The 22,287-nt window shown below is 39.1% G+C and overlaps 2 protein-coding genes across 2 annotated transcripts; both read left to right on the plus strand.

Annotated features, from left to right (window-relative positions):
• Window positions 1–340: 340 nt before the first annotated feature.
• Window positions 341–3,803, plus strand: LOC138837427 (protocadherin beta-5-like). The gene has a single exon (XM_070036210.1). It carries the CDS (start codon window positions 523–525, stop codon window positions 2,893–2,895), a length of 2,373 nt encoding a protein of 790 aa, XP_069892311.1. The 5' UTR covers window positions 341–522; the 3' UTR covers window positions 2,896–3,803.
• A 2,714-nt stretch (window positions 3,804–6,517) lies between these two features.
• On the plus strand, window positions 6,518–9,430 carry LOC138837428 (protocadherin beta-14-like). Its single transcript, XM_070036211.1, has one exon. The coding sequence runs from the start codon at window positions 6,712–6,714 to the stop codon at window positions 9,094–9,096; it is 2,385 nt and encodes a 794-aa protein (XP_069892312.1). The 5' UTR covers window positions 6,518–6,711; the 3' UTR covers window positions 9,097–9,430.
• The last annotated feature ends 12,857 nt before the right edge of the window (window positions 9,431–22,287 follow it).

Here is a 22,287-nt window from a genome sequence, read left to right on the forward strand (position 1 = left end):
TAAAGAAAAAAATATGTTATCATTCTTAATTGAAAAGCCAAATATAAACCAAGGGGAACCACTTTATGTATATGAAAAGTGCTGTTATGAAGAAGATGATTTTGATGAAGATGAAGGATTTTTTCAGCTGAAAACTAATTAATACAGGAACTTTCAGTGACTGAAAGAAGGAGATATATTAGGCAATCTTGAGAAATAGGTACTGTTTTAAACGATGCTGATTGAATTACCAAAAGTTGTATGCAATAGTAATTAAGGACGCTTGGTGGCGCTGCAGGCTAAGAATAAGAACAACCCGCTCTGCAGATACCCACAGCACCATTAAGCTGACGATCAGAAATCTTTCCTTAAAAGAAGGACGCGCATTTTGGTGAGGTCTAGAGGACAGATCTTTAGGAAGAACATACTTCTAAAAACAAGTCAGTGAGTAAGATTTAATTGAGGTTATTTGGCGAAATCACCTGTGTGGATTAATCCTACACGGAGTTGAAGAAAAGGACCTTCTGGAACCGCGTCTGAACAATGGAGACTGCGCTAGCAAAAACCTCAGAGAAAAGGCAAGTTGCTTTTCTTGCTTTGCTATTGCTTGTGTGGGGGTCTGGTTGTGAGACAATTCGATATTCCATTCCAGAAGAAACGGAAAGTGGCCACTTTGTGGCCAACTTGGCAAAAGATCTGGGACTGAGGGTGGGGGAGTTGGCCACTCGCAGCGCGCGAATCCATTACAAAGGAAACAAACAGCTCTTGCAGCTAGATGTAAAGACAGGCAGTTTGCTCCTGTATGAAAAGCTGGACAGGGAGGTGCTGTGCGGGGCGACAGAACCCTGTCTAATGCATTTCCAGCTCCTACTTGGAAACCCCGTGCAGATTTTTCAAGCTGATTTGCACCTCACAGATATAAACGACCATTCTCCAGAGTTCCCAGAGAGAGAGATGCTCCTAAAGATCCCAGAGAGCGCCCAGCCAGGGACAGTGTTCCCTCTGAAAGCAGCGCAGGACCTCGACATAGGGAGCAACACTGTCCAGAATTACACAATCAGCCCCAACCTTAATTTTCATGTGGTTACCCAGCACCGCGGAGATGGCAGGAAATATCCAGAGCTGGTGCTGGATAAGGCGCTGGACAGGGAGGAACAGGCTGAGCTCAGCCTCACTCTGACTGCGCTGGATGGTGGGGCTCCACCCAGCTCTGGGACCTCCACAGTGCGCATAGAAGTCGTGGACATCAATGATAACGCCCCTGAATTTTTACAGTCGCTCTATGAGGTGCAGGTACCTGAGAACAGCCCGATGGATTCTTTAGTTGTCACTGTCTCTGCTCGAGATTTAGATGCAGGAACGCATGGTAGTGTGGCCTATGCTCTATTTCAAGTGGATGGTGTTTCCCAGCCGTTTGTAATAGATGAAACCACAGGAGAAATACACCTGAGAAGGTTGTTGGATTTTGAAGCAACTCCGTATTACAATATGGAGATTTCAGCCACCGATGGCGGAGGGCTTTCAGGAAAATGCACTGTGGCTATACAGGTGTTGGATGTGAATGACAATGCCCCAGAACTGACCATCTCGTCGTTCATGAACACCATTCCGGAAAACTCACCAGAGACTGTAGTTTCTGTTTTTAGTGTATTTGATTCAGATTCTGGGGATAATGGGAAAATGATGTGTTCCATTCCAAATGATCTCCCGTTCTTGTTAAAGTCCACATTCGAGAACTTTTACACCCTAGTGACTGAGAGGCCACTGGACAGAGAAAGCACAGCCGAATACAACATAACCATCACCGTTTCCGACTTGGGGACTCCCAGGCTGCAAACCCAGCACACCATCACCCTGCAGGTGTCCGACGTGAACGACAACGCCCCCGAATTCACGCAGTCCTCCTACACCCTGTGGGTCCGCGAGAACAACAGCCCCGCCCTGCACATTGGCAGCATCAGCGCCACAGACAGAGACTCGGGCAGCAACGCCCAGCTGACCTACTCGCTGCTGCCCGGCCCGCAGCCCGACCCCGACGCGGCGGCGGCGCTGGTGTCCATCAACGCGGACAGCGGGCAGCTGTTCGCCCTGAGGGCGCTGGACTATGAGGCCCTGCAGGCGTTCGAGGTGCGCGTGCGCGCCGCCGACCGCGGCTCGCCCCCGCTCAGCAGCCAGGCGCTGGTGCGCGTGCAGGTGCTGGACGCCAACGACAACTCGCCCTTCGTGCTGTACCCGCTGCAGAACGCGTCTGCGCCCTGCACCGAGCTGCTGCCCAGGGCGGCCGAGCCGGGCTACCTGGTGAGCAAGGTGGTGGCGGTGGACCGCGACTCGGGCCAGAACGCCTGGCTGTCGTTCCAGCTGCTCAAGGCCACGGAGCCCGGGCTGTTCAGCGTGTGGCCGCACAATGGCGAGGTGCGCACCGCCAGGCTGCTGAGCGAGCGCGACGCGCCCAAGCACAGGCTGCTGCTGCTGGTCAAGGACAATGGCGAGCCGCCGCGCTCGGCCAGCGTCACGCTGCACGTGCTGCTGGTGGATGGCTTCTCGCAGCCCTACCTGCCGCTGCCCGACGCGCCGGCGCCCGAGCGCGCGCAGCCCGACCGCCTCACTGCCTACTTGGTCATCGCGCTGGCGGCCGTGTCTTCTCTCTTCCTCTTGTCTCTGCTGCTCTTCGTGGCCGTCAGGCTGTGCAGGAGGAGCAGGGCGCGCTCGCTGGCCGGCTGCGCGCTGCCCGATGGCCCCTTGCCTGCACACCTGCTGGACGTGAGTGGCACGGGGACCCTGGCCCACAGCTACCAGTATGAGGTGTGTCTGCAGGGAGGAGCTGGCACCAATGAGTTCAAATTCCTCAAACCGATATTACCTAACATTCTGCCTCAGGATTCTGGTGAAGAGACAGGGAACCATCCTCTCTTCTGAAATAGCTTTGCATTCTCTTAGATATCTGTTTATAATATTATTTTCTCACTATTCACCTTAACTAGTTCTAGAATTTATTTGTAGATAAAGTTCACTGTCAGTAGTAAATCTCAAACTCGTTTTGTATGTGTTGAAGTTGCATGTATTCACATATGGACGTACACGTGTTCGGTTTTCCTGAAATTTTTGTTGTCTCATTGATAGTTATTGTGATGGGTTATAGCAATACAAATAAAATCTTAACTCTATGTTTTAATATATTTTGTGCCTCTTTATTTCAGCCAGTGAAGTATATACTATGATAAATTGAAAATAAATGTTTTCCTTCCCTTCCTTCTTTTTTGAATCAGTCGTGGGTCTGGAACTCAGTGCCCCATTTCTGTTCCTCAGCTCTTTTTGCTTAAGGCTAGCATGCTACCATTTTGAGCCACAGTGCCACTTCTGGTTTTCTTGTGGTTAAGTGGAGATAACAGTCTCTAGGACTCTCCTGCCCTGGATGGTTTTGAATCAAGATCCTCAGATCTCAGCCTCCTGAGTAGCTAGGATCACAGACATGAGTCACTAGTACCTGGTTGTTTTCTTAATTATACATATTTTCAAAGGAACTTATATCGATTACACAATCAAATATATGAAAAATAAGATGAAATCAAGTACATTCTATTTTTTGTTTCCAGTCCTGGCTCCTTCCATAGCCCAAGCCGTTGCTCCCAGAGGCATTGCTTCTTCCAGGCCACAAGAAGATCTCATTGTGTTGTTGGTCATAGCCCTGGCATTGATGTCATAGCTCTTTCTCTTTTTAGTGCTGTTGTCAATGATAGTCTGGCTGTGCAGAAATAATAAGATAGCTTCACTAGGTAGCTGGTTTGTGCCTGAGTCACTTTTCAGGCCACCTGGTGAATGTCAGCAACAGGGGGACCCTGTCCCACAGCTACCAAAAATGATATCTGTCTGTGAGGAGACTTAGATTAGTGAGTTCAACTTCCAATTGTTGTTCTCTCACTTTTCTTCTGTGAATACTATAAGGAAAATGGAAGGAGATTCCCCACTCTTTGAAATAGCTTCCTATTTTGTTAAGCATTGCATTATTGTAGCATACCATGTTATTTAAGTTTACAAATGTCCTTTGACTTAACTCTGCATGTTGTTTTTGCCTTTTTTAATGGGCCTTTTCCTGTTTATGTTACTCCCATTTAAGGTGTGGGAAAATTGAGCCTGGTGCCTCAAGCATGCTAGCAAGCTCTCTACATCTGAGCAGCATGGTTAAACCCTTCACGCTGTGCTTGAGGTTGAACTTTTTATAAAAAGCAAAAGTTACATATTCTTTTCTCTTATGCTTACAGCATGTTTAATATTGACAAGTGCTATATTTGGCAATTTCAATCAAAAGTAATTTTTAGTAATTTAAAACTTTGAAATACCCATTTTACAAATAATACCTTCCAACATTCCATAGATAGACTCTCTTACAATTGATTACAGTCTTTTCACTATTCCTGTCTGAGAACTATTTTTCCTTATGAATGTTTTATTATTATCATCCTGTGTATGTCTCATTTAGGGGTAACTATAGTGTTACAAGATAAACACTAAAAATATCTAAATGATGAAGTACTCATGTATCTTATGTTTACATGCTTGAATGTATGTCAATACACCATAATAGTCAAGGAACATTTTGTAAGGATAGAAAGTATATTTAATGAACTGTCAAGATATTAAATTACAGTTTATGAGCCTCCTTTAGATATTTTCTTTAAATATCTATTTTAAATTTCTTATAAACATTTGGTGAATTTTAGTAACAATTCAGTGTGATTTTTAGAGTACATTTTCATGAATAAAGAAATGCTAGTATCCTCTCTGCAATAAAGTCCCCTTTCCATAAGTGAAGTTGTTAAATATTATAGCTTACTTGTCTTTTTTGCTTTCCTTCAAAACAGAAAATATTCTTCTATTCATACTACTCTATTACAGAACATAAGATACTCCTGATGATCCATTTTGTGTGTCTAAGAATTTAACAGTTCATAGATATGTAAAAATCAAATTGTATTTTTCAAACTTTCATTTTTTTCTCAAATTTCTGTACAAAGTCTTAAGTTTAGTATTAATCACAGGTTGCTATGTAATGCTAGAGTTTCCTTTCTTGTGCTGTGTAAGCATCATGGGCCTTCATTAAACAGAAAGTCATTTACCTCCTCAGGTTAACCTTTATTTGGTCTTATATATGTAGGTTTTATATGTAGTATTTTAGGAAATTTTCCTTTAAGGTTTCTGTCAAAGGCAGATAATCTATTTTTATTTATTTTATTTTACATAGTTTTTAAATCTGGTCCTGGGGCTTTAACTTTGGGCCTGAGTGTTGTCTCTGAGCTTCTTTTGCTCAAGGTGAGTGCTCTACCACTTGAGCCACAGTGCCACTTCCAGCTTATTTTCAGTAGTTTATTTGAGATTAGTCACATGGACTTTTCTTCCTGGACTGGCTTTGGAGCATGATCCACTGATCTCAGCTTCATATGTAACTAGGATTACAGGCATGAGCCACGGGCATCAGCTCAGATAATTTATAATAAAACGACAACTAAGTTAATATTTTTAATTACAATAGAACTATATTTGGCTATTTTAGAGTTCAAATAAATATCTGCTGTGGATGATTACCAACTGGTTTGATAAGTGTGGGGAAGGTGTATTCCTACATGTTGATCCTCTTCTTCAAATAGCATTCTTTCTTTTAATCAAGATGTTCTGTTTCACTGCTCTCATTCCAGATAGTTTTAGTTGGAATATTAGTGATGTTCAATTATCCTATCTCCATAGTCAAGACATAAACATTTGTCTTATGCTCATAGCTCAAAGCCTTTCTCCAGACAGTATTTTTATTTACTTCACTGACTTTAATATCTTCATGTTTGTAGAAAGGATATTAACTTAATTTTCAGCTTATACCTATTTTCATAAACCAAACAACCATTTCCTCTCAACTTCACTGAGCACTGCACAACTTGAAAAATCTCAGTGCTATATAGCCCAGAGATGGACAAAAAAATCACATCATAATTTTTATATATGTAATATGAGTACATTTCGGAGTGGAAATAGATTTTAAAAGCCTATTTAAAATATTTTTGTTATTAAAAAGGCAAAATACAGAGGGGTTACTGCTTCATAAGTCAGATAATGAGTACATTTCTTTTTGGAAAATGGCACCATTTCCTTCACTCTCTCCAAGTTAAAGCCTAATTTTAACAAAATAAAACATCAGTATTCTAATACAATTAAAACTCCACAAAGGAAGGATTTTAGTGCCTCATTTAGGGTAGTATCTCAAACACTAGATGAAAGCCTGTATAGGTAAGTAATTGTTAGAATACAGTTTTGAGTACTGACTTTGCACCATTATGAGGAAGACAAATATACACATATATTTCTCTTTTTCTCATTGCTACCGTTATCTATTTAAACACGACTGTCAAGTGGGTTGAGGAAAACAGTGTAGAGAAGTTATGACCTAAAAGATGCACAATTACAATGTATTTTTGGAATGGACATTACTTGAAGTTGTAAAGCAGAACACTTGGTGGCGCTGCAGGCTAAGAAAGAAAAATGCAGAAACAAAGACTCAAAGCTGAGCTGTTCCTGACGCTTAAAAGGGAAATACCATACATTACTGGAGACACTACGTTCCCGAAAGGCAAAGTTAAGCAACGTGAGGACAAACAAAAAAGAAATCAAGATTATTAAACCAAGATAGCTGAATTGACTATAAAGTGATTCCTTTGTAATTACTGCATCTTCTGAACCTGAGAAAAGATGGAGATGCCGGTCTTCCCAGCACAGCAGAAAAGGCAAGTGACCACCATTATTTTCTTACTACTCTTGTGGGAGGTGGGCAGTGAAACTATTAAATATTCCGTTCTAGAGGAAAGAGACAGAGGCTCTTTTGTAGGCAACCTAGCAGAAGATTTGGGGCTAGGTGTGGAGGAGCTGGTCACTCGGGGTGCACAGATTCTTTCCAGAGGGAACAAACAGCATTTGCAGCTGGAACGGAAGAGTGGGGAATTGCTCCTCAAAGAAAGAGTGGACCGGGAAGAGTTGTGTGGGGACACAGATCCATGCATTTTGCATTTCCAGTTGCTACTGAAAAACCCGGTGCAGTTTATTCAAGGTGAGCTACAGATCCAAGATGTAAATGACCATGCTCCAGAATTCTTAGAAAATGAAATTCTCCTTAAAATCGTGGAAAGCACACATCCAGGGACCCTGTTTCCTTTGAAAATAGCTCAAGATTTGGACGTAGGATGCAATACAGTTCAGAATTATACAATCAGCACCAATTCCCATTTCCATCTTCTCACTCGCAATCACAGCGACGGCAGGAAATACCCTGAACTGGTGCTGGACAAAGCACTGGACCGGGAAGAGGAGCCTGAGCTCAGATTAGTCCTCACAGCACTAGATGGTGGGTCACCACCCAGAACTGGGACTTCTCAGGTTCTCATTGTAGTTCTGGATATCAATGACAATGCCCCTGAATTTGTTCAGGGACTCTACGGGGTACAGGTACCAGAGAACACTCCTGTAGGTTCCCTTGTCATCACTGTATCAGCTAGAGATTTAGATGCTGGGATTCACGGAGAACTTTCCTACTCATTTTTCCAATCCTCAAATCAAGTCATTCAGGCCTTTGAAATAAATACAGACACAGGAGAAATTAGATTAAAAAAACTGTTGGATTTTGAGGAAATTAAGTTTTACCGCATGGAAATTGAGGCCTCAGACGGCGGGGGACTTTCAGGAAAATGCACTGTAGAAATAGAAGTGCTGGATGTAAATGACAACGCCCCTCAGTTGAAGATGTCACTATTTAATAGTGACATTCCAGAAAACGCTCCGGAGACTGTGGTCGCTATTTTTGGAATTTCAGATCCAGATTCTGGAGACAATGGGAAAATGATGTGTTCCATCCAGAACAGTCTCCCTTTTCTTCTGAAACCTACAGTCGAAAATTTCTACACATTGGTCACAGAAGGCTCTCTGGACAGAGAAAACAGAGCAGAGTACAATATCACCATTACTGTCTCCGACTTGGGGACCCCCAGGTTGCAAACCCAGCACACCATCACCCTGCAGGTGTCCGACGTGAACGACAACGCCCCCGAATTCACGCAGTCGTCCTACACCCTGTGGGTCCGCGAGAACAACAGCCCCGCCCTGCACATTGGCAGCATCAGCGCCACAGACAGAGACTCGGGCAGCAACGCCCAGCTGACCTACTCGCTGCAGCCCGGCCCCGACGCGGCGGCGGCGCTGGTGTCCATCAACGCGGACAGCGGGCAGCTGTTCGCCCTGAGGGCGCTGGACTATGAGGCCCTGCAGGCGTTCGAGGTGCGCGTGCGCGCCGCCGACCGCGGCTCGCCCCCGCTCAGCAGCCAAGCGCTGGTGCGCGTGCAGGTGCTGGACGCCAACGACAACTCGCCCTTCGTGCTGTACCCGCTGCAGAACGCGTCTGCGCCCTGCACCGAGCTGCTGCCCAGGGCGGCCGAGCCGGGCTACCTGGTGAGCAAGGTGGTGGCGGTGGATCGCGACTCGGGCCAGAACGCCTGGCTGTCGTTCCAGCTGCTCAAGGCCACGGAGCCCGGGCTGTTCAGCGTGTGGCCGCACAATGGCGAGGTGCGCACCGCCAGGCTGCTGAGCGAGCGCGACGCGCCCAAGCACAGGCTGCTGCTGCTGGTCAAGGACAATGGCGAGCCGCCGCGCTCGGCCAGCGTCACGCTGCACGTGCTGCTGGTGGATGGCTTCTCGCAGCCCTACCTGCCGCTGCCCGACGCGCCGGCGCCCGAGCGCGCGCAGCCCGACCGCCTCACTGCCTACTTGGTCATCGCGCTGGCGGCCGTGTCTTCTCTCTTCCTCTTGTCTCTGCTGCTCTTCGTGGCCGTCAGGCTGTGCAGGAGGAGCAGGGCGCGCTCGCTGGCCGGCTGCGCGCTGCCCGATGGCCCCTTGCCTGCACACCTGCTGGACGTGAGTGGCACGGGGACCCTGGCTCACAGCTACCAGTATGAGGTGTGTCTGCAGGGAGGTGCTGGCACCAATGAGTTCAATTTCCTGAAGCCTATCATCCCCAATCTCCAGTCCCATGGCTCTGGGAAGGAGATAGAGGAAAATTCTCCTTTCCGAAACAGTTTAGGTTTAAATTAATGATAGAAATCTACTTAGTTAGTATGTTTACTTAACTTAGTCTTGGTGATTAAATGATAGAAATCCGCAAGTCCGGGACCCTGTCTCAGAATTGTCAGTATGAATTTTATTTGGCCCTGTGCTTTGAGGCTACTGAGGTCAAATTGTTAAACCCTAACTTCTGTGGTGAGGGACTGATAGGAACAATGAACGTAATTTCAACTTTAGGAATCATTATGAGTTCAAGTAGGAATCTAATTGATCATTTATGATAATTATAGAATTCAATGATGTATTTGTAACTTCTCAACTGTTTCATTCACTTATACTGCATACTTATATGTTAGTAATTATAGTCTTAGGCCATATATATATATATATATATATATATATATATATATATATATATATTTAAACCCATGGAATTATTTTTCAAACCTTTTAGTTTTTTTCTTAGCTGGCTTACACAATGCACTTTCGCATGCACACACGTGCACACACACACAATACTAAGGAAACAGTGTTTGTCAATGTTGTTGATTTAGTCACATTGTTTGGAAGTCACAGTTGTTTTGGGAGTCCCAATGTTTGAGACTTATTATTATTTACATTTTAATATTAAGACATTTGTGTCCATGCATTCTGATCATAACAAGCATGAGTTTAATTCTATTGTAAATGATTGCTCTGAATTTTAAAATCATATCTAGTAATGTAAAATTCTTATTAAGTAAACTCCTGGAATTTTATTGTTTCCAAAACACTTTTTTCTCAGAAAGACTTGTTGCTTTTTTCAAGAATCAAGATTTAGTATGAGTGATGTTTCTAAGTTGTTCAGTATTTTTCCAAATTGATTTTAATTAGATAATCCACTATTTTTTTGCTTTAAAAATAACAAAATTGCTAAACGTGTGATTGCTTTTTTATAATAAATGACTTGTTATATTAAAATAATTCTCATTCTTTAAAAATAATGGTAGTCTTATACTTCACAACATAAAGTGTAAAAAATAAGGGAAACTAACATCATTTCTCCTCCACTCAAAATCTTTGTTAATTCAACAATCTTAGAATAATCTGAGATATTTCTACTGGAGTTTGGGGTGTAGACTTGGAATAACATGTATTTAGCATGCTCAAGGCTTTTGGTTCTAATCCCAGCATCAACAAAGATGAAAATATTCATCAACAAGATGAATATTTCCATAAATGCATAGAAGTTAAATTAGCTATAAATAATTTTGTAGAATGGATCTATAGTAAACTGGTAGTTGGAACTTCAAATGATCATAATGAATATAAGGAAATTTGCTTAAAATTAGATAAAAATCCCTAGAACATTAAAAAAGTAGACTGTAATGTATGTTCAAACATTACCATCACATAATTGTTCACTTAAAAAGCAAAAAAATAAATATCTTCCCTTTTCTATTTACCTTACTTTTTTTTTTTTTTTTGGGTCCAGTCGTGGGGCCTGAACTCTCGGCCTGGGTACTGTCCCTCCGCTCTTCAACTCAAGGCTAGCACTCTACCACTTGAGTCACAGCGTCACTTCCGGCTTTTTTCTTTTTGCTTATGCGGTGCTGAGGAATCAAACCCAGGGCCTCAAGCATGCAAGGCAAGGGCTCTACCACTGAGCCACCTTCCCAGCCCAATCACTTTACTTTTTGTGTGACAGTCTTGGGGCTTGAACATGGAGCCCAGGCTCTTATCTCTGACCTTCCAGCCTCTTTTGTTAGGCTAGTAGAAATAAGATCTCACAGACTTTCATGCTCTAGTTGACTTTGCACTATGACCCTTGGATCTCAGCCTCCTGAGTAGCTAGGATTGCAGGTGTGAGCCACAGCACCAGACTTCACCTAACTGTTTGTTTTATATGTTACCTCATTGATGCATTTATAATGTATTTTTAAAAGATAGTTCCCCTGGTTGTTTAGCTATTTTACATTTATAAAATTTCAATGTAAAAGGATACATTTATTTGGATTTTATTCTAGTCTGATTGCCAAACAGCTCACCATATTTATTAACTAACCACATTTATTTAACTGTTTCATGTTTTCAATAACATAGCTAAAATACTTTTTTTCTGAAGTTTTCAAGGTTCATTTGTTTTGGCTTGGGTTGGTTTTACTTTGTTCCTTTGACAGTGAATCTCAGTACGTAGCCCAGACTGGTCTCAAACTGTTTCAGTTTTAGATACTATCCATTTGCTTCCTTCTTAAAGGGCATACACATATATTTTCATATTTCTCCCTCATTTCCCACCTAACAATATCATAATTCTGTTTAGTGATTATGCAATTATCACCATTTCATTATTGTTTACATTTGAACATTAAAAGTAAAACAAAAGGCCTCTTTGCCCTTAAGTTAATAATTGCCTCACTTCCTTTTTCATTTCACCCACCATGAGTATATATAAAGTTATCTTCAACTTCTCAAACTCTAAAGCTCTCAATTTGACAGTTAGAATAAAAAAATCTAGTTTTGATCATTTGTTTTGGAGACACTCTAGAGCAATCCAAGCACTTTCTTGTTTGTATACAATTCAGTCTCTATGCTTTTTGTACACCTGGTAACTTGGTTTACCTGTCACCAAGCAATTTGCTTTCATTTTCCCCTTGCATTTTATATAGTATTCTGGATTTTATATCCTCTTATTGTTTGCCTTATTTCTTTGAGTTCCTAAATGTTTTGAGAGTCTGCACATCTTAAAATTTTCAGGTGTCAAAAAATCAAGTGTCTTATTTCAAGGTTTTATTCGGTGTGGAATTATAAATTAGGAGTTATTTGCAACTAATATTCTGAAGGCATTGTTCCTCTATTTTCAAATTTTCAATGTTAGACTATTCATTAACAGTCTGATTATCCATTATTTTAAAAGAACTTTTGTTTCACCTCTAGATCATGGTTTTAACCAGAGAAATTTTTTTTACCTACCAATGTTTGTCAATATCTGAAATCATATTTGATTGACACAACTTGAGGACATGGTAATTGTGATAGTCGTACCACAAAAAGTATATTCTGAAATGCATGGATAGCTCTCCACAGAGAATTATGTCAAATTCTAACAATAATGAAGCTGCTACCTTACTCTAGAGGAATTTTGGTTCTTATGTTTATCACAAGTGTTCTAGGATTTTGTTACTGTACCGTTTAATTTTCTCATTTCCTATGCTATGCTTTTGTGAGTTTTTTCAATTAAAAAATTTCCTCTTCTACTCAATCTTTGTTTCCACATTACCTGATTCTTGCTAATTGTATTGTGACCTCATAGTTAAATTTAATTTTTCCCTTTGGGGGTGATTAGGGGATTATTTCTTTTTTGTTTGCTTAATTTTGCTTTGTTTTGATATGTTGAACCATCTTCAAATATGGGAGATGAATCTTACTTGTTTATGGTGAATAATTCTTTTAGGGGGAAGTCACGTGGGGGAACCCACGAGCATATACATGCTAAGTAAGCATTGAGCTATGCCCTCATTGCCTTATACATAATATTTTAATATGACATTGAGTGACAATTTCTAGTTTTTTGTTAAAATATTTGCATTTAAGTTCATCATAACTATATTGCATATAGTTCTCTCTTTTGTTGTGTCTTGTTTGGTTTTGATGTCAGAGTAACACTGACCTTATAAAATGTGTTTTGGAAGGATTTCTCCTCTCCTACTTAGGAATAATTTTTTAAAAATTGTAATAACTATTTAAATGATTGGCAGAATCCAGTGCAAACCATTTGATTCTAGGATTTTCTTTGATTCATCTTTCATTATTCATTATTAGCCTGTGCTGATTTTCCCCAATAAGTTGCTACTTTCTTTTAAGTTATAAAAATTTGTGAATATAGATGTTTTGACTCTGTCTAATGATCATTTAGATTTATGTAGTGTTGGTTATACTGTCTCCCTATTTTATCTCTAACTTTTTTTTCTATTGGTCGTGGGGCTTGAACTCAGACCCTGGGCACTGTCACTGAGTTCCTTTGCTCAAGCCTAGTAGTGCTCTACCACTTTGAGCCACAGGATCATTTTCAGTGGTTAATTGGTGAGAAGAGTCTTATGGGGACTTTTCCTGAGCTGGCTTCCTACCATGATCCTCAGATCTCAGTCTCCTGAGTCGTTAGGGTTATAGGCATGAGCCACCAGTGCCTGGCTATCTCTGACTTTTTAATTAATGTTTTCCCTTCTTCTTAGTCTAAGTCTTTTGTTTTGTTTTGTTATTTATTTTTATTTTTATTTTTTATTGTGAAAATACTGTACAGAGGGGAGTCTGCTAAGCCTTTGTCAATTATTTTTTCAATTTTTAAATTGATATTTGTCTTAATTTTTCATGTTTTATTTTCATTCTTATCTGTATTATTTTCCCCTCAACAATGTTAGTATTTAGTATTTAAAATATAATTAATGTAATTTTAGAACATTTTATTATATGTTATATAATATATGTTAATATATTCTAATTTTAGCATTTAAAATATAATTATTTTAGTATTTTATTTTATTTTTCCAGAGCTGAGGACCAAACTCAGGGCCTTGTGCTCATCAGGCAGGAACTCTTCCACTGAGCTAAACCCCCAGCCCCAGTATTTTAATGTTTTGAGACATTTTATTCCTCCTGTCTTCATCCCAAGTGCTGAATTACAGTGCTACACCACACTTCTACTATTTTGCGTTTGGCTGTTTTGTTTTCTAGTTCTCCTTTCATTTATTTCCTTTTCTTCTCATCCTTCCCATTCTTCCTTTTTCCTCTCTCTCTCTCTCTCTCTCTCTCTCTCTCTCTCTCTCTCTCTCTCTCTCTCTCTCTCTCTCTCTCTCTCTCTTTCTCTCTTGTTGTACTGGGTTTTCACTCAGATACTTTCACTTGCTAAGAATGTGCTCTCCCAATTGGCCACTCCCCCATGTCCTTGTTTTTTTGAGGTACAGTGACAACATGTTGGATTGATTTAAGGCCTTTTTGGATATATGTGTATACACACATATACTTTCTCTCTACACATGCACACACACTTTGATTGGTGTGAATTTCCCTCTTAGTATTACCTTTCCAATATTTCCTAATATAGATATTAGGTATAGTATGTCTTCTATTCACATGTTTGAAGAGATTTTTAGATTTCTTTCTTTTTTTGTCATGTGACTTGAACTTAGAGTCCAAATGCTGTCTCTGAGCTTCCTGCTCAAGGCTAGGGCTCTATCAATTAAGGCTTAGATCCTCTTCCAGCTTTTTCTTTTTGATAGCTAATTGGAGATAACAGTTTCATGGACTTTCCTGCCTGAGCTGGTTTCAAATGGTAAATTCAGATCTTAGCCTCCTGAGTAGCTAGGCTTACAGGTGCCAATGGCACCTGGCTAAATTTATTTCTTGATTCCATTCTTGGTCCATTGGTTGCTCAAGAGTAAATGGTCAACCAGGTGTTGTAATCCTAGCTACTCTGAGGATCATAGTTCAAAGCCAACCAAGGAAGGAAAGTCCATGAGATTTTCTCCAATTAACCAGCAAAAAGCTGAAAGTAAAGGTGTGGCTCAAGTGGTAGAGTGAAAAAGTCTTGTGAGAGTCCAAGGACCTGGGTTCAGTACTGGCACTCACAGACTAGTAATTTGTTTATTTAACACTTGATTTAAAATTTTCTGAGATTGGGCTGGGAAGTTGGCTCAGTGGTAGAGCGCTTGCCTTGCATGCCTGAGGCACTGGGTTCGATTCCTCAGCACCACATAAGCAAAAAGAAAAAAGCCGGAAGTGGCGCTGTGGCTCAAGTGGTAGAGCACTAGCCTTGAGCTGAAGAGCTGAAGAGCTGAGGGACAGTGCTCAGGCCCAGAGTTCAGGCCCCACAACCGGACCAAAAAAAAAAAAAATTTTTTTTCTGAGATAAATTCTCATTATGTAACAGACATCTCAAACTCAAGATTCTCCAACCTCTGCCATGTGAGCTTAATTTAACTTCATTGTATTTTCTGTCTTCTGTCTTTTCCTGAGTTCTAGCAGCTCTAACAAACTTATTTATATATCATTCTGACTGAATTCTAAGCTTTTAAAATCACAACTTTCAAAGCTTCATAAGCTTTAAAAATCATTACTTTCAAAAGGCCTCACCTTATTGAGGACTATTAATATAGGCATGCTACATCACGCTTAGGTATTCTGTGTTTATTTTGTACAGGGCCTGGGATGTTGATATAACCATTTAAAAAAAGTGGACAAATATAAGTAAGAGAGTCAGCCCTGAATGTCAAGTTATGGTACCAGAATTAAAGTATAGGAAACAAGACGCTCCTGCTGCTTCTAACAAAACTGTTGCTCACAATTTTCACTCTCACCTCCTAAATTTAGCTATACATTGGAGCAGAGTATCTGTGTGCCACAGTTCCAGTTCCTGATGAAGCTGGTGACTTGACAGAGAAATGCTGTGTCAGTTGCAGGCTTTCACATATTTCTTACCTAGTTGGTCAATATCAGCAACTGTGAGAAGATGAACTTTTGAGAAGCAACTGTGAGAAGATGACTTTTGCCTTTCTTCTAAGGCACACATGAAGAATTTCATGCCTAAACATAATAATCCCAAATAATATTCAAAAGAGTCTGAAAAGTGGCATCTTAAACTTTCTAGATCCTAATTTTTTAATTTCATAAGAATAATAATAGATGAAGCTGGGCACCAGTGGCTTGCAGCTGTAATCCTAGCTATTCAGGAGGCTGAGATCCGAGGATCATGGTTCAAAGCCAGCCTGGGCAGAAAAGTCTGCGAGACTCTGATCTCCAATAAAACCACCAGAAAACTGGAAGTGGAGTTGTGGCTCTGTGGTAGAGCTCTAGTTAAGCTACAGAGCTGAGGGACAGTGCCTAGGCCCAGAGTTCAAGCCCCACAATGGACAAAATAATAATAATAATAATAATAATAGTAATAGATAATGTGCCAATGTCACATTAAGGAAGCATCATTACTTTAAAGGATCTTGCCCCAGCCATTAAGTTCATTACTCTGGGGCTCTTGAGGCTAAACCTTCAGTGGAATAAGAATTCTTTAGGATACATACAACCAATACAGAGAGATATAGTCATGTGTTTTATTAGCTCATCAGAATTGGGTAACTTAAGTTCTATAGACATAGGTTGTATGTAACAGGTCAAGTTTGAGTATGATACAGTCCCATAATTTTACTAAAACAGATGTCATCCGCTTATTTGTTACTAATAAACTTTCTTTTCTTAGCTCCCTATGTTGATATTTTCCAACTTCTCTCACAGCTGGATGTTGTCTTATAACAAAGCTACAGCCATGGAGTATTTCATGGAACTACTTTTTAAAGGAAGGAATAGTCATCTCTTTTTTATTTTGTTTGCTGATATGCTAAGAGATGTAATGGATGAATATTACACAACTATCTTAACTAAGAGGTTAAAGTTATGACCTGAAGATGTCAAATCAAAAATGAAGAGTGGAGCCCTAGTGTCAGAATATGTTTCAGCCTTCTTTTATATGAGAGAGATAAAACTTGGTTTTAAAGTCATTATTGTCATGTGTTTTTTTCCTATAATTTCAGGCTAAAATACATGTAACTAAAATTATATAAAATATAATTCTTTATATGAACTATATAATGTAAAATAATTATTTAATATGCATAATATATGATATAATGTATAACCATATAATATACATACTAAAATAATTATATAAAATATAATATGTAATCTTTTTTACAATGTGATATTTATAAGCCTTTGTGCATATTAATGAAAAGATAAAGAAAATAGTATATATATCATACACAATGAAGTGTTAGTCATAGAGAAGAACAAAATCATGTAGTTTGCTGAAAAAAATAGATGCAACCAGAAATTATGTTAAGTAAAATAAATCAGATTCAAAATGACAAACTTCATGTTTTCTTTCATGTACAGAATCTAGTATTTTCTTACTTTAAAAGGCATAAAGTAGTCTTGGAATTATTTGGGAAGAGGAAAGTACCAGGAAGAATGGGAAAAGGAGAAAGAATAATGAAAGGTAAATGTGATCAAAGTAATTACTTATACATATGAAAATATAGTGAACCTCATTACTTTCTTCAATTAATATATGATAAAATTTAAAATAGCAGTAATAATGATGATTTGATTTTTAAAGAAAGAGAAAATTGTGTAGCTTATAAATTATACCATATCTACAAGTCTAACATAAATAACTTCTGGATAAAAAAAAACTTAAAAGTAATAAAAACAATGCATAAATTGAATATAATTAAAACTACAGGCAATTTTACCATTCAATCAAAAAATCTATTTCTTTGAAAGACTCAAGGATATTTGGGTTCTATACATAACTAGTTGGTTGGGCATATTTAACATGGCTCCTTCTATAAATGTCTGAACAAAAACATAAAGAGATTTTTTTAATGTAAACATACAAGAATGGAAAGAATAATGTAGAAAAGTTCTAAGAAAAATGTTAGAAGTCCCAGAAAGCACATCTATGATATAGTAGACCCCTCCCAAATTTATTATCAGTCTTTCAATGGAAAAAGCCAACAATCAATCCTGTCCATAATGAATAAATTTTAGAGGCATCAAATCTGTTGCCCCAGGGACCATAGAAATGGTGGAAACCACCATATAAGGATTGTGCTAAAAGTGCTTAAGATGAGAGAGCAATGAGGGCAAGGGTAGATAATTGGATAAGAAAAGGCAGGAAAAATAGAGTCATCATATTCAATGTAAATTATGTAAAAGTTGAACTACGTAAATTGACGTGTATAACTTAAACCACTTTTTCTCACTCAAATTAACTCAAATTCTGGGGTCCTGATGTATAACTTAACAATCCACTTTTTCTCACTCAAACTCAAATTCTGTGTTCCTGGTGTCCCTCTTTCTCACATTACACAGCCTATACACTTGAGTAAAAGGATACCTCATACTCAAGTGTATAGGCTGTGTAATGTGAGAAAGAAATCAATTTTGGAAGTGGCGCTGTAGCTCAAGTGGTAGAGCACTCCCCTTGAGCTGAAGAGCTGAGGGACAGCGCTCAAGCCCAGAGTTCAAGTCCCATGACCACCACCAACAACAACAAAAAGAAATCAATCTTCATTGCATTAGCCATTGAAACTGGGGAGGGTAGAAATGAAAGTATGATCTAATCTATGCTGACATAAACCTCTTCTTTTTTGGTGGGGGGGAGGTCCGGTCGTGGGCCCTGAACTCTGGGCCTGGGCGCTGTCCCTCAGCTCTTCAGCTCAACACTAGCGCTCTACCACTTGAGCCACAGCGTCACTTCTGGCTTTTTTCTTTTTGCTTATGTGGTGCTGAGGAATCGAACCCAGGGTCTCACGCATGCAAGGCAAACGCTCTACCACTGAGCCACCTTTCCAGCCCCATGAACCTCTTCTTTCCTCACTCAATTTTTCTCAATCTATGTATTTTCCTTCTGGGTAGATGATGAGAAAATTCTGATCACACTGACACTAGGATTTTCCCAGCCACAGCACTGCAGTTCACCTTTGCATGAGGATGTGAACAAGCACTGCCAACCTGCTCAGAGCTGTCACTCAGCCCTTTACTCTCCCAAGTTGAATTACAAACACATAGTTAAAGAAAATTCCAAGCCAGGCGCCAGTGGCTTATGAGGCTGAGATCTGAGGATTGCAGTTCAAAGCCAGCCTGAGCAGGGAAGACCGTGAAACTCTTATCTCCAATAAACCACTCAGAAAACTGGAAGTGGTGCTGTGGCTCAAGTGGTAGCATGCTAACCTTTAGTTGAAGAGCACAGGGACAGCGTTCAGGACCAGAGTTCAAGCCTCAGACTGACAAAAAAAGAAAAAGAAAGAATAAAAAGAAAATTCCAGAAGGAAATACAAAAATCAGAACAAAGTAAGAAAATACTAACTTGGAGAGTTCTCAGAAAAAATAATACTGGAGGAAACTATTATTAATTTTGTCAGAAAAACACTTATTGCATTTAAGAAGTAAGCTACAAAAAGATCTATTCAAAATATGAATAAAATAAAAATCTCAAGGGCTTAGAAATAAAGTCAAGAAATATTGTAAAAGTATCTTAAAATGGCAGACAGAAGAGAAAAAGATGAGAAAAAAGAGAATCATAAGAGAAATCCAATATCCAAATTAAAAGACTTCCAGAAAAGGAGAGAGAATAAAAGCAAGATAATACCAATGGATTGTAGGAAACGGGTAGGAAATTTCTAAGAGCTAGAGTAAATTGTTTCCTGTAGAAAATGACTTAAATCTCCAATACAATGGCTGACATATAATTCCTAATCAAAACACATGACTGTATTTAAAATGTTTATAATAGTGACTAACACGAGAATAATAAATACAAATATAGGTTACATGGAAGATAACAAGTAAGATTAGATGTAGCATTTTTGGCATACATTGGTTTAGATAGCTCATTGACAGAACAAAATTTGAGGATAAAATGAAGGTGTTTTAATAGATTTAAGATTACAACAAAATGTAATTCTTTTTTTCTGGAAATTATAAGACTCTTATCTTTCAAAATGAGATACTAAAGAAGATACAAAACAGGACAGAAATGAAATGAATCTCTAGATGATATTAAAGAATGTTCCCAGTATAGCAACTAGATCTTAAACATAGTGAACCACTAGTAGTCCACTTTGAAGGTTTGTGACTCCATAGACTGGCATTTTGAGGGATGTTATCAATGAGCTCCTTGACACTATATCATCTTTTCAATTAGATGAATCTGTTGGAGGATAAGACCTATTAAAGCAATAGAATAAATGGAAAAGAGGAATATATGAAATACCTCTAGATAGGAAAGCTAACCAGAATGAAAGACAAAGAGAAATCCAAAAGGAAGTCCAGGATAACAACTGATTTAGAAAATTGATGGCTCAGAAACAGGAGATTCCCCACCATGTGGAAGATTATACTAACAGAAAACTGGAATTGAAGGAAGAACAGGTGACATAGGTAAGAAGAAACAAGATAATTAAAACCAGATGATTATTAATTTCAGAAAATAAGAAATTTAATTACTACACAGCAAAGCTCCTAATACACTGCAAATGAAAGAAGGCATAAAAAGGTTGTAAGTTTAACATATAGGCAATAAAATAAAAAATTAATTCATCAAGATACATAAGAAAAATGGTTACCAGTGGCTTACACCTAGCTACTCAGGAAACAGATCTCAGGATTATGGTTTGAAGCCAAGCCAGGCAGGAAAGTCCATGAGACGCATCACCAGTCACACACAAAAAGAGCAGAAAATGGAGTTGGGACTCAAGTGGTAGAGCACTAGCCTTGAGCAAAAAAAAAGCTCAGAGATAGTGCCCAGGCCCTGAGTTCAAGCCCCGGGACTAGCACAATAAAAAGATAAACTAGCATAGAAAATAATAGCAATAGAGGTAAGTAACAGAGTTTGATAAAATAGTGTGGAAAGGAAATAAGAAAAATGAGAAGGGATAATGTAGAAAACCATTGTGGTTTATAATATTCCTCTTAATGCTACTTGGTTTTAAACCAAATTCATGCTATTTTGAAAAGATTCATTTTTAAATATCTTTCAAATAAGAAGAGAGATATAAGGAAAGGTGAAGAATGCAATAAAAACACAATGCCAAAAATTGAAAACTAGAAAAAAGAATGTTTTAAAATAAAATACAAGTTGCTTTTTAAAAATCTGGACACTGACTTATGTAAGTGTAAGCCCTCTGCAAATCACCTTTACAAAAACAATAAAAAATGTAAAAAACGGAACAGCTAGAAGCCAGTGACTTATACCTGTAATCTTAGCTACTCAGGAGGCAATCTAAGGATTGCAGTTTGAAGCCAGCCCTGACAGGAAAGTTCATGAGACTTTTATCTCCAATTAGCCATAAAATACTGGAAATGGAGCTGTTGCTTAAGTGGTAGAACACCAGCCTTGAGCACAAAGGCTCAGGGAAAATGCCCAGGCTCTGAATTCAAGCCCAAGTACAGGCACACACACACAAAAGAAACTGAACAGATTTATAAACAAACTCAAAATGGAAAATTATCTGTGACTATATATCATAGATCTATAGACTATCTACAGACTATCACTCAAGCAGCTTAAAATGTAAGTTGTAACCAAGCATGTAGAAACAAATGATATTAAAAATCCTGTTACATAAAATTAGATGGAAAGCTGAACCCATTCTATGAGGCCAGAATGATAGTTAAATATATTAACTGCGGAAGTGAAACATGCAAATCAATACTGGATAGAAAACTAAAACCATCCTGACACATCAAAGCTACCTCCACATTGAAACAAAACATCATCATTGTTTCCTTTATACCAAGCACTTAATTTAAGAACTAAAGAGTAAATGAATAATTTTGAAAACTCTCAAAGAACTTTAAAATATAAAACAATAAAATTCCCTTATTTAATAGTAGTAGCTCTTCCACATATCTACTTGCTAGTATTAATATTAGAGTCCTCATTGGATTATGGAGACCATGATCATAGAAATATATGTGACAATAATTTGCATATAATAGTTAAGGAAGATGAAGCACAAAGGCTGTGAGCCATAAAAGATTCTAGAAAATATTATGAGTAAAAAGGCTTTGAAAATTGAATGGTTGCTTAATTCAGAAGAAACAAAAAATAATCATTCTGGCATATAAATATCATTATCATTAAATGGTTTAAAATCAATAAAAGGCCATCAGTCCATATTTGTTGTCCTCTCTCTCTCTCTCTCTCTCTCTCTCTCTCTCTCTCTCTCTCTCTCTCTCTCTCTCTCTCTCTCTCTCTCTCTCTCTCTCTCTCTCTCTCTCTCTGTCATGGGATTTGAACTCTGGGCCTGGGAGCTGTCTCTGAGCTCTTCAGCTCAAGGCTAGTCCTCTACCACTTGAGCCATAGTGCCATTTCCAGTTTTCTGAGTGGTTTATTGGAGATAAGAGTTTCATGATCTTGCCTGCCCCCCCTGGCTTTGAACCATGATCCTCAGATCTCAGTCTCCTGAGTAGCTAGGATTATAGGCGGACCGGCGCCTGGCTTGACTTCACTTTCTTTCATATCAATTATTTCTATCAATTTTTGAAGTAGCAGAAGCTTTTCTTCCTATATTTTTCAGAGTTTGGTGGAGAGCCAGTTAATCTAATGCTCCTAGATTTAAGGAAACATTTGCGAATTCAGATTATAACAGGAGTAACAACAATCATCAAGTACTTACTAACATTTCCATT

The sequence above is a fragment of the Dipodomys merriami genome, unplaced genomic scaffold (assembly GCF_024711535.1).
Source record: "Dipodomys merriami isolate MVZ:Mamm:240054 unplaced genomic scaffold, mDipMer1.0.p SCAF_27, whole genome shotgun sequence".
Lineage (NCBI taxonomy): Eukaryota > Metazoa > Chordata > Mammalia > Rodentia > Heteromyidae > Dipodomys > Dipodomys merriami.

What these genes read in the sequence shown, in the direction of transcription:
- LOC138837427 (XM_070036210.1), top strand. Translation starts at nt 523, where the DNA reads ATGGAGACTGCGCTAGCAAAAACCTCAGAGAAAAGGCAAGTTGCTTTT.
- LOC138837428 (XM_070036211.1), top strand. Translation starts at nt 6,712, where the DNA reads ATGGAGATGCCGGTCTTCCCAGCACAGCAGAAAAGGCAAGTGACCACC.